Raw genomic sequence first — 15,390 nt, 5'->3', positions numbered from 1 at the left:
CATGCTATTGTAATTGTGAAGTGACAGGACAGCAAGATGGAATAAATATTAGAGGCATTACAATGTATAATAACATAGTTAAATATTGGGTTGGGGTGTTCTGATAAATAATCTAGCAGTTATAAAATTTTCTATTCACTTAATAATCTGTTGTAGGAAAACTTCAGTTAATAATGAAATATAACATATATACATGTTATACAAATGTATATGTAACCAAATGTAGAACGTATATACCTATATATTTTGTTTTTATTGTTGTTCTAGGCAGAAGACCAGTGTGAAAATTTGTCTAAGGATGTTGTACTGACAAAGAAACTGCTCTTTGAAACAGAAGAAGAGAAAAAGCGTCTAGAAACTGAATCAGCTCAGGTATTACCTTTGCCAAAAATATTTTATGTTCATCATGAAGCAGCTACAACAGTCTGGTCTTAAGTAAATTGGACTTTGCAGAAAAAGTTATATTATTTCAGTAAAAATTATGCTATTATGTACTGCAGAAATTACTATCAGTACGTGGTTATCAATTTTGTCAAAATTGTTTCATGTCTTGATTTTATTCTTGTTAAATGGCAGTAAAAGAGAATGAAAATTTGTCCTCTAAATTTTATGATACTGTTCTTTAGTTTGACAAATCCGATAGCTCGATGCTCAGTTTCTTTAACCTATAAAAAACATTATTTTAAATATATGTGTAGAAAAAAAATTAAAAAAAATATTACAGTTGCTAATAAAAATAACAAAATTAATTTTTCATATTTAAGTAATAATTTTTTTTTTTTTAAATTATGAATAATTGTAAACTGATGCGAGTGTGTTCTGTATTATGATTGGGTAATTACATTTTTTTTCCGCGATCAAGTGAAAATAATGACGTCCTTAGAAAGTGACGTCATTAGTAATCGGAACAGGCCAAGTTGACAGTTCAAGGGTCTACAGTTAGATTGTAGACGGGTATTTTTTTTTAAAGAAATACCAAATATACACTTAGTTCCATAGAAAAATTATTCAGTTTTCAATGGACGTGACCATATGGAGTTTCATTTTTAACATCAGGTTAATGCCTCCTGTCAAAAATGATATTTGTGATATCAAATAGACAATAACACCCGAAAATCTTAAAAACTCCATATGGTTATTTCCTAAATAAAATAAGTAAAACAAACTAAATAAAAATAACATAAAAACTTTTTTTATAAACTAAAGTAAGTAAAAAATAAAATATAAATAAATAAAACTGTATGAAATTAGTTTTGAGGTAACTTATTTTTTCAATGTATATTTGGTCAGAAAATTGAGCTAGTAGTTTAGCTTGGTGAGCTAGTGAAAATCCCAAATTAGCTAGCCCTGTGGCTAATGGCTTTTTAGAAACTTTGTCTAAGATCTCACTACACAGTTCACTTCCATGTGAGAGTTCATTCATCACGGTCCACTATAGTTTCTAATTTTAACACGTTGTGGTTCACATATTCACTTCTAGGAATTGGGGAAGAATTAAAACAATATGTATGTTTAATGGTAAGCCTTCTGGCTGTATTTTGCCCATGTTGTTTTGTAATATTGTGCCTTGACCTTTTGGGACATGGGTGTATAGTGCAAGAGACAGCCGGAGTGAATCGGTTAATGAACCACCTGTTCAGACCAATACTACAGCCAGATGCAGTCATATAGAAAAAAACTGAGACGGAGATGTTCTCAACTTTGGAGTAAAAATAAATTCTTATATAATGTTATGTTCGCAATGGTGTATGTTGTTAGTGCCAATGATAACCCGTTCTATTTGGCAATCTTCATTTGAAGTTGGGCAATTTAACATAACTCTGCTGTTGTATCATATGCTATGTGAAATATGTTTTTATACCCCATAATTTAATATTTTCTTGGGTTTTGTTTTTTTAGCTGAAGGAAATGTGTCGTCGTGAATTGGATAGAGCCGAGTCAGAAAGTGTGAGGAATGCTGCAATAATAGCAGACTATAAACAGGTGAGACGGTTGTAATATTCAAAACTCAAACTATTCTGGGCTGGACGCAGCCCAGTGGTAAAGTGCTTGTTTGATGCACAGTCGGTTTGGGATCGATCCCTGTCAGTGGACCCATTGGGCTGTGTCTCGCTCCAGCTAGTGCATCATGACTGGTACATCAAAGGCTGTGGTATGTGCTATCCTGTCTGTGGGATGGCACATATAAAAGATCCCTTGCTGCTAATCAAAAAGAGTAACCCATGAAGTGGCGATAGCAGGTTTCCTCAATCAATATCTGTGATCCGTAACCATATGTCTGACGCAATACAACCGAAAATACAATGTGTTGAGTACGTCATTAAATAAACTATTTCTTTCAAACTGTTCTTGTGGAAAAGGACATCGATACAATAATTACACATCACATTTTCCATACAAACAAAAATTAATATCTGATACAATAAGTAAGGTAATACTGTTGGGTGTCAATGTTTTTTGGTTGTTTTTGTCTCGCCTTTGAAAAGTAAAAAGGAAAGAACCGGCCTCGGTGACGTCATGGTTAGGCCATCGGTCTACAGGCTGGTAGGTATTGGGTTCGGATCCCAGTCGAGGCAAGGGATTTTTAATCCAGATACCGACTCCAAACCCTGAGTGAGTGCTCCGCAAGGTTCAATGGGTAGGTGTAAACCACTTGCACCAACCAGTAATCCATAACTGGTTCAACAAAGGCCATGGTTTGTGCTATCCTGCCTGTGGGAAGCGCAAATAAAAGATCCCTTGCTGCCTGTCGTAAAAGAGTAGCCTATGTGGCGACAGCGGGGTTCCTCTAAAAAAATAGTGTCAGAATGACCATATGTTTGACGTCCAATAGCCGATGATAAGATAAAAACTCAATGTGCTCTAGTGGCGTTAAATAAAACAAACTTTACTTTTTAAAAAAAGGTAAAATATAGGTATTACTTTTGTGGCTGTGGCGGTGTTAACTTTTGCATTAAAGTTTTGTGTTTAGATTAGTTTTTCATAAACAATAAGTACTAGGTCAGTAAAACTTGGTTTAACAGTACACCGAAAAAGTTTTATGGTAGACGAGACATTTAATTCAACAGAATTCTTATTTAAAAAAAAATTATGTTGTACTTACAGCAGTGTGTATATTTCACAGAGATTCTGATTCAGTTAATTTAATTCTTTGACCCACATAATACTAGATATATTATAGATGTGAGTTTTAAGCATTTGATTTGTTTAGTTGATATCCTCTATTTTTTCTTATGTAGATATGTTCTCAGCTAAGTGCAAGACTGGAGAAGCAGCAAACAGCTGGTAAACAGGAACTTCGCAGAATAAAGGTATGATTATAACAGTTATTATCTTCTAAGGACGGCCAGGATATAACTGGTAGAGTCCTCATCTGTGATGCTGTGGGTCATAGGATCAATCTCCCACAGTGATCGCATCAGATTTTTATTCCGTTCCTGATTATAAAACTCTTGCTGATATTTGCTAGAAGTAGCCTATAGATGTGGTGGTAACAGACTTCCTTTCACACCATTTAGTCCAAGTGATGAAATCACCATAATGTTGGACAACAAATAGCCACAATTTTAAATACATTTGTGTATATATAACATTAAAAATGTTTTATCTTTCCCTTTTTAGAACCAGGTTACGTCTTGCATCCAGTGCTCCAAGATGTTTACAGATGACGGCAAGGTCAAACTGCCTGACCCCATTCCCAATCCTGACGATTCTAATCCACGGATTATAGATTTGGAGCGCCAGGTTCGTGAACTTGAACTGGAACTGGCGCAGACAAAGTTAGCACTTGTAGAATCCGAGTGTAAAACTCAAGACCTTACACACCAGCTAAACACAGCACTGACTGAAATTCAGGCATCCAAGAACACCTGGTTCCAGAAAACGTTAACGTCTATAAAGGAGGTAGCCCACACAAAGAAGGACCCCAAGGATTGATGTGTATCACTGTAGTTTGACTACATAGTTGTCTGTTTTTGTTGTTGTTGTTCTACTTTAAATTTAGTCAGCTACTAGTTTTAAAACTATACTGTGAATTTACTTTTAATATATTGTATCATTTGTCCTGTTACAGTGGTAAAAAAGAAAGAAAGTTTTTCAGGGGTGGGAATTCTCCTCGGATCAGCTGTTTTCCTCTCTTGGAACATTGCATTTCCTCACATTTTAATCGTCCTTTCTTCCAAAATGTGTCAGATGGCGCAGATTTTTACCAAGGGTTTCAAGAATTTCTGAGACCCCTCTAGATTTCCTCTTTTTTTTACAGTTCACCAATTCCCACCCCTGGTTTTTACCTTTCTCGTTTATGGCTGGATGACATTTTCTGCACTCCATATAGTGTGTTTTAATTCCAACACTTTGTTTAAGGCCATAATGATGATTGCAATTTTATTTGCAGGTCCCATTAATGTTATGACTGGAATTCTAGTAGTTAAGAGCATTCAGTAGTTAAACCAGTAGATGTTTCATTATGAAATTTATAAAACCACGATGTAATAATGCTCAAAAAGGTCATTCATATTTAGAAGATAATCTATGTTGTAATGTAATTGTTAAAAAGTATAAGTTGATTTTAAAAAAAAAAAGCATAATTAAGAATGTGTGGTTAATGTAAAACAAAATCTAAATTAGATTTTTCACTCAAGATCAGTCTACAAGTATTGGTTTTCACTAGTATGCTTTAGGTATCACTACTGTTAGTCTTGAGTTAAATATAGTGATCACAAGCACCAAAAATATAAAATAATACCACTAACTGACATGTTAGCATAATCGTTGACTTATAATATTTAGAAATTGAAGTTGGTGATGTCAAGCAGTTATAAACAAGATATGAATATTGTATATCTAAAGAAAAATTTAACTGCCTTACATAATAAGTGTTTCTTATAATAAGAGAGGGAATAGCGTATTTTAATTGCTTTCTTTTCTGAATTTTTCAAACATTAAAACTAATTTTTCTGAGAACCATGATTAGGACATTTCCAGTTCAGGTGGTCAGCTCATGATATTTTCATTAACAAACTAGATACTTGTAGCTCCATAGTTTGTTGATGTAATGAGACAAAAAAAGACCAAAAAAAAGAAGAAAAGTTCATGCAAACTTGAAACTTAAATAACGAAAATGCAGACATGCATTTGATTTAAACTAATTTGTAGCACAGATGCTTTTTGTAATGAGTAAAGTTTAGTATGTGTAAATGTTCAGTAATGTATTGCAACTTTACAGTAATGTGATGCATAATTTGTGTTGGCAGCCTATCATCAAACAGAATCCCACCCTGTCGCTGCAGTGAGCAGTTAATCTCAACGCTGGCTTTTGTACATAATTAACTTACAGACTTGTCTTGAATGGCTTTACATCATAATGAACAGGTCTCTATCATAATTTGTATTTTTGAGTTCTTTTATATTTTATGTGCAATATTAAGATGTATGTTTTGAGTGGATTGCTGAATATATTAGAAACTTGAACATACTCTTAACTGTAGAACTGTGTGCTTCTAGTTTGTAGCTTGGAGGTCGAAAGAAGATTTTTTAAATAGCTATTCCTCGTTTGTTGATGCATGACAAATTAGGCTACTAAGCAAAGTAGCCATGACCTATAATAGTCATTTCAAGAACAGTTTACAACATGATGCATCGCTTCTTTCATCATATCAAGTAAATCAATGTACATATTTATTATCATTATGTTAGTCCAGTAGTTTGTCCATTAAAAACAAAATGTGTAGTGACTTTATTTTGTTGAAAACCACACTAAAGGTACATGTATAGCTTACAACAATTTGACAGATGGCAAACAGGATGACATTTGTAATCCCATTTTCTTCACAGAAATCCATTTAATTGTAAAATGTTTAGTATGTCCATTTTTATTAAAGGGAATTCTTGACTTTCAACCATTGTAACATATTTCCAAATAATAAATCCTTTGTAACAACTGAAGTTACATCTTGACTACAGTTTTATTGTTTAGAATATCAGTTACTGTATACATGTATATCGAATGTGTTTCTGATCATCCTAATGTTTGTAGTACTAGTAGGTCACATTTCAGTTTACTTCCTACTACAATTTTTCTTTTTGTACCTGCAAAAATATTAGAGGTAAAATACAGATTGGGCTACTATAGACATTAGGGTATGAAGAAACACCGTGTATATATACAGACATTGATGTATTTTAGTTGTTAAAAATTCTCTGTTAGTCGAAAACATCTTACAGTACAGCAAACTCAGAACAGTCCTTTTAAACTAAAATAAGGTTATGTTGTTTATTTGTACAATCCCACAGAAGATGCATTGATTATTTTTGGTATACGGAAACGTTTGTGACATTTTTAAAAAAATGCTTTAAAAAACCAAGGAAGCATACAACAAATTGATTATTCTTATACTGACTTCAAAATAGGACAATTATAGAAATTAAAGAAACCTTATTACTCATTACAAGTCCATTTCTAGAAATTAATTATCAGGGTTGTTTAAATGATATTATCAATTCTCAATGCTATTGCATTTCATTAAGTTGTCGATTAGTTACTAAATTTATCACATTTTGTGGGCATATTAAAAACTTTCTGTGTTTTGTGCATGTTAATGTCCATTCTCAGCATTTTAAATAATTTTCAACGTAACTGATCAACATACAGTCTCATTCTCAATGTTGTATCTAACCTGTTTAGATTTATAAATCGTACATAATATATGGTTTACAAATACATGATTTACAACAGGCTGAAGTGTGATGAATGGGAAACTTGCAAGCTTTACAGTGAAGAGAACTGTGGGTACAATAAAACCAAACATAATTAATTAGAAATTTTGAAATATAACTGCAAATGAATATTCTTGTGTATTTGTTTTGACCATTGTGTTTTGTTATCTGATTGCTTTCATTTTGTAGACATAATGATTTATATATATATTAATACAGGGTTATTTGTTATATTAATGTGAATATAATTTTTTCTCTCTTATTTGTGTAAATAGTTGTCTTTATTTAAATATTTGCTGGAGCAAATTTTTATTTATTTATGTTTTATTTTGTTTTGTTAAATATTTTAACACAGCAGTATTGATAATCTTCTATATTTATGAATCACATGTTTTATAAAATATCACTACCTTATCTGAAGCAAATGTATCTAATAATTTATATTTGATGTGCCAATTTTTAGACAGTCGGGCATAAAAGAATTTCATTTGAAAAAAAAAAGTAATTTTAATTTTGTTCTAAATATAAATAATAAATATATTAAGTGAAAAAAGATTACTTATATTTTAAGAAATACCTTAAACAGGCCTGCTTTCCATTGACAGTGTTTGCGCTTAAGACAAATTTCACTTGCCCTTGGGAGTTTTCACTTGCCCTACATAAACTTTTTCAAATTGTAAATACATTTATTAATATCCACACAACATAAACTGTGAGAAAACATTTATTTTGAACAGAACAATATTTTAGTGTCGGTCAATAAAATAAAATACCATTCACTTAAAGCCGCACACCCTAGTTCCATCCAACGAAAATAAATTATAATTTGGTTAATCTACAAACCTGTAACACACTTAGATCACGTTTTTATCAAATGGAGTGAAAAAGCAGGTTTTATATCGATAAATACCATGGGAATCCCCATGTCCCAATTGCTTGAAATAATTTTGAAAGTTAGTATTCTGATGTCACCGGTAGAAGCACAACAATGCCTATGTCACGACAAATTTCACAGACTTGGGGTGCGTTCGTTTCACCTCTCCTGGACATGTTCCAACTGTTCTGTCCTGGTTGTATCCCTGTTCTGTCCTGGTTGTATCCCCTCTCCAGATATCGTAAGACTTAGCAAAATTATTGGTTTTAAGGGTTTGTAACGTTTTGTACTGAGACACTTGTCTGAACTTTATTGTTACTGAAAATGTTCACGAACTGTGAAGAAAAATCTCACAAATGAACAACAACAAATCGGATGTTGATTGCGCGAACCGTGCACGAGAAAACAAACCGAACCAAAATGATAACGGTCACGTGATATACCAACGTCTGTGACATTAAAAATAGATTGGACCTCGCTTGCTTAACGGTTTTTTCTCGACAACACGTTTTGTGAAAAAATGCATTTCGTGGTTTTACAAACATCAGGATTACCAAAAAGCACTTCAGGTGAATGGAAATGTGTATTCTAAATAATAAAATGTAAGTAAAGTGCAATTTTATTTGTGAAAAATGGGGTTTAATAGCAAAAAACAACGCCGTAATGGTTAACAAATAAACGTAACTAGGGTGTGTCCCTTTAAAACATAGTTATAGCCATGCAGATTACAGTCCTTTCTTCTACCTGGACTGCCAACATAACATTATTTTCATATACATTGTATCTTAACATCTAGTCATTCCACTGTGACTGCTGTGAAATTCATCATGTTCTAGGCTTGTAGGTCTATTAAAAAAAAAAAAAATACTAAGCTTAGTCGGTCGGGTTAGTAAGTATAAAAATACATTAGTTTACAGATATTATCACTAGCCCGAGATTCTTTCCCTCAAATTTTATGAACATTTTTGTTCCATATATCAGATAAACTATTTGTCAGCATGGTTTTATATTGCAACTAAAACAAAAAAAGTAGTGGAAAAAAAAACATAGTCCAAAACAAACTCATTTGGAACACTTGGTATACATTTGGTATACATGTATATCGAATGTGTTTCTGATCATCCTGATGTTTGTAGTACTAGTAGGTCACATTTCAGTTTACTTCCTACTACAATTTTTCTTTTTGTACCTGCAAAAATATTAGGAGGTAAAATACAGAAGTATAAGTAAGAATCAAATGGCTGAGTTGTTTTAAATGGGTCAATATCGGAAGTCCTCGGGTAATGTCACATAATACGATAAGAATGGCCGACATCATGGTAATTGTGTTCATTTGTAATCCGGATTAACTTTAAGAAACAAGTTTACTTAATTCTTATTTTGATACAAAGAAAAAGAATTTTCGATAATGTGTTAACAGTAAATGTATCTTTTGTGTTGGAAATTAACGAAAATAGCCGATATTGAAAAACCCACTGGAAATACCTTACGGGTATAAATAATAAAGTACGGGTACAAATGAAGGGTTCAAACGAATAATAAACATGACCTACTTTTGCAGAAAGCATACGTGCATAAGAATACATCATGTGGATGTGGTAAAATAGGCATTATGTTCACAGACAAACAGGGTTTTCCCAAACTCTGCCTTGTTTTCGCCAAGTTAAAATGGTGATGAGTTTACATTGCAAACAACACAGCACAATGTTCAAAACGTGTACCGAATTCGCAGATCAACATCTCAAAATACAAAAATATGAGTTGTTCGGCAGGTTATTGCCAGAAGTGGATTTTGATATTGACTCGTCTAGAATTTATTTCTTTCCCCCCATTTTGGACGAGCTGGGTTAAAAGTGGCAAATTTGAAAAACCGAAAGTACAGTTTTTTTCTATCTTCACAGTTACAGTTTTCGTTTTTTCTATAAACAAAACCAAACTGATTCCACGGTTAACCACACATCACTACGATGAATATAAATCTGAACATTCAGTCATTCCACTGTGACTGTCAAATATTTTTGTCGCCAGGCAGGCAACCTGGGACAGGGGTTTGACTTGCCAATCGGTATTTTCAGTTGCCAGGGGTAATCGGAGGACCATTAAGATTGAACCCTGCATTAATGCGATTTTGCGTGAGGGGTGATTGATGAGTGATGTTGTGTGTGTGTTTTTCAGTGCAGTGATGTCATAATGTGAAGCATCCACTTTCAGCTTAAAAGTACACTTCGACAGTGTCAACTTTTGTATAGCAATCTGCTTGCAAAAATGCAGATGTGGAATTGCACAATTCTGCACATAGAACTGCATTAATGGAAAGTGGGTCTTAAACAGATCTTTTTAAGTAGTGTATACCATAGTGGGCTTAAATTACCATTTGTGTTTTGGGGGGAATTGTTTTCTTTTTTGGTTGGTTGGTTGGTTTTGTTTATATTACCATAAATACATTCTTGTGGTTTGCAATAAATATATATATATATATATATATATATATATATATATATATATATATATATATATATATATATATATATATATGTACCCTTTAGTCACAAAATAAGCTTATCACTTAAAGCAGACTGAGTAAATCCAATCATGTTATTGTCATTTGATATTTCTATAGCTGATTCTTTCATATTTGCCATGACTTAATATTTATTTGGTATGTTTCTATTTGTTTATATATATATATATATATATATATATATATATATATATATATATATATATATATATATATATACACACTATTTTTTTTTTTTTTTTTTTTTAAATACTTGGGGTGACCCACTACAGTCTGCATGTGTTTTAACAGGTCAGACAAGAAAGATTTTGTTTATTTTTTAGAAGTTTTATTTTTGTAGTTTGTTGTTTTGTAATTGTTTCCCCAGGATGGGATTCAATGATATTAGTGCTTTTTTTTTTGCTTTTTTTTTAAAATCGGAATTGAAGTCGTGATCTGTGGTAATAAAAACTTGTACTTAATTTATTTTGATGAATACTATCTGAGTGCCCTAAATGTAGGTCATGGTGACCTTAATTTTGTCTGATAGTTAAAGCATTGTCTTCTGTCAAAGTTCTGAATCAATATCCAATACCAGTTTGTCTTAAGGTTTTCAACAAGCATAACTATATTAACAATGCTTCATATTATAATTTTTTATTATTTTATTATTATTACTTTTTTTTATATGTGCATTTATTGACATAAATCTTTTTGAAATGCTACCATATTGAAACCATTTGGATAAGTTGGTGGGAAGTTTATAAGGACTCCCCCTGAGTTTGTGGTTTGTATGAGGATTCCCAAGTCTTAAGTTTAAAAGTGCATATAACTTTTAATATCACAGTAAACGCTACCAGTCCTGCTATAGGTGATAAAATGCGACAGTATTTGTCGACATAAAATGTTTTATTTGGCCAGTAAAGTTCTGTAATTTAATTTGAATCGGTGTACCAGGTACAATTGTGTTTAAAACATGGGAGGTCCTACTAAAAATAGCGTGACAATTTTTGTAATAAACTAAGATAGTCCGACACTTAACATTCTGTCTGAACTTAGCAGCTAAACCCCCATTGTTTTACTGATTTACTTTAAGTGTAAGGAGTGGTAGTATTTATATCCATGGTGTATATGTTGATCGAAATGCTGTATGTAGCAGTTTTAGCTACATATGCTACTATTGTCGTGTATCTAATTTGATTTGTTTCTATACATCTAGCTATAGTAATATGTTTCTGTTTTTAATGACTTGTATTATGTATTAAATACATTTGCTAGTTGAGAATATCAATATCTGTATATATACAAGATAATTCTAGTCGTTCTGATATTTGTAGTAGCCCAAACAATTTTACCTTCCAGTAACCGTTAATCAAAACCATGTTACAATGCCTGTAGATTCAGGACAACAACTTTAAACAGGTATTAGTTATTACATTAAACCAAGGTCCTGTTTAATTACCAGTGTGTTCACTGGTACAAATGAATTGCCTACATTTTAGTAGGCCATATTAGAAATACCTGTGAGTGCATTTGTTTAGAGAATCTACAGTCCAAAGGAATAACGGGGCATACATTGGGAGTATAAGATGACCAATGGATTTCATGTGAGTTTTAGCTATGGTTGCACTGGAATACTTGTAATTCTGAAGAACCATTGGGAAGTTTATCAAATCTAACATACTCAGCTTTACTGCTAATAGAACTTCAGCAAGAGTTTATAGGCATTTCCATTATTATTTTTTCCTACACCAATGATTGCTGCAGTATATAATTTAAATAATTAAATCTAGACAAAAATAAATGTGTTTGATGTTTTCCATATCTAACTACTAAAAATTTACAATCAACAAATATGATGCACATCACAGATGCTTTCAATAAATAATGAACACCTCACAAAGCAAGAGAATAAATGAGGCATATCATGAACAATAAATATCGGAGAGACGAATTCAACAACAATCTCACTGAAATTTAGTGTTAATGTTACATTTTAGACTTATATTCCATGTGAATATATTATATAAAAATGTGTGAATCTTACTGAAATGTTTGTTTATTTAATGTAATATGTTATTTAAATAATGCTGTCAGTTTGTTGTAAGAAACATTGTTGATGATCATCCACCATTTTACCAGCTTCTAGAGCCCACCTGTAAAGTGTTTGACCACAGAGCTTACATATTTTAATATTTCTTACCACTTATATTATATTTTTTCACATCATTATTTTTTAGTTAACTCTCTAGACATTTGTTGCATCATCCAAATACATAACTATTTTTGTGTGTATATATTGATGTGGTTATGCTTAAAAGTTTGGTAAAATTATTTATGCCCTTATAAAACTTATTTGTGGTTTCCTTCCTTTCAAGTTTTTTACTAGATATTGTAACTTGACAAAAAGAAAACAATATTGCTCGATTTAAGTAAAAATCAGTAGAAAAATACATTTGCTATATTGCTAGTCACTGGTATTAGTGTTAGGCATATGTTGAGAAGTTTTTAGTGATGTATGATTTAACATAAAGCTGTATAGGCATTTTACACTTTCAAGTAACTTAAAGGCATATTGTCACAGACCACTCGTCTATTAAATGGCCCAACAAAGAAAATATGTATTTGATTTGTCCCCAAATGTACCCGGTACATTATTCAACCATTTATGTAATTGCCATACTCAACCTATTAATGATAATTATTAAAAAATAATTTAATTATGGCAATGGTCCATAATTCAAAAAGTTAAATTGCAGAGAGGGTTGACATGGATTTCACTCCATCATGGTTCACTTAAGGTGATGTGATAGCCAGATTTGATTTCCAAACATTGATGCAATTTTCATTTATTATCCATTTTTAGACAAAATAAGATCATTAAATCCTTTAACGTCAGTGCCAAAAGCGTGTTATTCAGTACAAGTCCCTGTGATCTCATCAAGCGAGATGATGAAGTACATGTGTCAGTTCATTAGATTAACTGAAATCTCTGATGGCATAATGTGTGAAAGGTGATTACAAATTGTTATTTCCGTAACTTATTGTTATCATATTTTGCCAAAAACTGAACTTACTGATGTACAAACCTTTACAGGAAACAACCAGACTGTTCTAAGCAATGCAAGTTAAGTTTGTTGGGTGCAAAAAGTTCAGATGTTGGATCAGGAGTGAAAGTTGGTTGCCTTTTTGGCATGACCCCCCCCCCCCCCCCAAAAAAAAAAAAAAAAAAAAAAGGCGCATATTCTCAGCTGAAAAATATTTCAGCCTTTTATGTCAAGGGCCGCTTTCATCCTTGTGGATGCTTTTTCCATTTGATAAACAAAAATATAATCAAAATCATTTTGATAGGCTTGTTTAATGTTCAATATATCATAATGCACTAAAATGTTGTAAGCATAAGAGAAAATGTAAATTATTCTACTATGACTACATGTATTGCATATTGCCTTGTGACGTACACCAACTTGCAAGTAGCTCATGTTAAGCCACAACTAGGTATTTGTTTTTTGCACATACTTGTTCTCTTGTTATTTTTGTGTGTGTAAAGGCAATATGACTGTACAGCTGTGATGACTAGTCTTAATGTTGTCTTGTATGGAAATAAAATAATATGCATTAACACTTTGTGTATATTATACTTTTATCTACGGTAGTAATTTACAATGTATTACTTACTTGCAAAGAAGAGTGACTTGTGGAACTACAACAAAATTTACTAGCCAGCCATAAAAATCCACCGACTAATGTGCAAATATTATCACTAACCTGAGAGTTTTCCTCAAATTTAAGATTTTTTTCATTTCACACTCGCATTCAACACAAAGGAAAGGAAAATTAGCCATCACATGTGTCACTCCAAACAGAATGAGTCTTTTTGTAAGCATTTTCTCACCGGTGGGTTGTAGCTGTGACAGAGTGCTCCCCTGAGGTGCTAGATTATAGAATCATTAACCCATCTGATGGGCCATCAAATGCATGGTATGTACTGATCTGTCTTGGAATAGTCTGTGTGGAGGCAGTGACTTTTTTCGTCTACCAAATGTTATACCACAAATAACAATAGTTTAAAATTTACTCAAGTGTCCTCTTGCCCTGTCCTGTTTGTGTCGGGACATAATCCTTAATGCTAGAGATACTCTTTGTAACAAACAAATGGTTGCCAACTGTCTAAAGTACATACATTTTCCTACTTGTGCTACAGACTATTAATTTTAACGTTTTCGAGTTCAGTCTTAACATTAAACTAACAAGTTTGTGACTAAAGTAGTGTCGGAAATAGAATACAACTGATTTTCGTCGATTATGTCTTTCATATTAAACTGACAAGTAAATATTTTGTAAACATCTATTTAGCATTTACTTGTTTGGGTTCTCATTGATGTACAATGTGGTGTTTACTCTTGAAGTTAAAAGAAAAATGTCCGTAAACAGGTGATTTGTGTACTTTATTGGAACAGACTATAACAAATTTTGATCGACATGTGCGTTTCATTTACCATTAAACAACCTATTTCTGACACTACCTTAGTACAAAAGCTACAAGAAGAAACTCGACACCCATTAAACTTTACTGTTTTTCTTTTTTATCTCCAATAAGACTATGCAAGGCACTTGGTATACCAAATCTGAAAATAACACAATGTATCCACCATCTGACAACTGAGTACATCTCGCTCAAATAATTAGGTAAACAACAGTTTGAAACAATGTGGTCTCAACTTTTATTATCTAGTCATATAGTAATTTCAAATGGCAAACTGTATAAATATCTGTGTATATATTATCCGAAGTATACTATGCAAATAAAATTCCTCTATTACCCATCAAATAAAAGTGATCAAAACACAACAGAAACATGCCCCAATAAAACAGATTTAAAAAAAAAAAAAAAACTGTTTGGGGTGTATTTTGTAACGATTATTCCAGATAATCTTTGAATATCACATTTTTAACAAATTTCAGATTCATAATCCTTAATGCATGCCCAACTAAAGAGTTGATAAAATAATGTCCCAAATATTTTATGCTTTTTTACATACGATTCATAAAATTTCTTTGGCCTACATTTCATTTATTACTTATTTTTCATGCTTCTATCAAATTAAGGTTCAAGCAGTCCTCAGCTATCTTAGCTGTCTTTCCAGGACAGTAGGTTAGTGGTTAGGGGCCTATTTCACTAAACATCATAACTTTACGTCTGCTACTAGCAGTTATAACGGTCGTGCATTTACACATGTTTCGCATCTATTTCATGCAGAAAATTGCATCATTAGGGAAGATGGAGCATTTTAAAGACAAA

At 32.2% G+C, this 15,390-nt stretch overlaps 1 protein-coding gene across 2 annotated transcripts in view; it reads left to right on the top strand.

Moving 5' to 3' along the window:
- Window positions 1-7,584, top strand: part of LOC121384080 (rab GTPase-activating protein 1-like) — a 41,273-nt gene extending 33,689 nt beyond the window's left edge. For both annotated transcript variants that reach the window (XM_041514303.1, XM_041514304.1), the window contains exons 19-22: window positions 268-372; window positions 1,900-1,983; window positions 3,240-3,311; window positions 3,622-7,584. In XM_041514303.1, coding sequence (XP_041370237.1) covers window positions 268-372; window positions 1,900-1,983; window positions 3,240-3,311; window positions 3,622-3,936 — 576 coding nt within the window. In that variant the 3' untranslated portion in view covers window positions 3,937-7,584. The remainder of the gene's footprint in view (window positions 1-267; window positions 373-1,899; window positions 1,984-3,239; window positions 3,312-3,621) is intronic.
- Window positions 7,585-15,390: the final 7,806 nt, after the last annotated feature.

Source organism: Gigantopelta aegis, chromosome 10 (assembly GCF_016097555.1).
Source record: "Gigantopelta aegis isolate Gae_Host chromosome 10, Gae_host_genome, whole genome shotgun sequence".
Classification (NCBI taxonomy): Eukaryota; Metazoa; Mollusca; class Gastropoda; order Neomphalida; family Peltospiridae; genus Gigantopelta; species Gigantopelta aegis.
The sequence above is the reverse complement of the archived record's forward strand: the minus strand, read 5'-3'. Positions and strand labels throughout refer to the sequence as shown.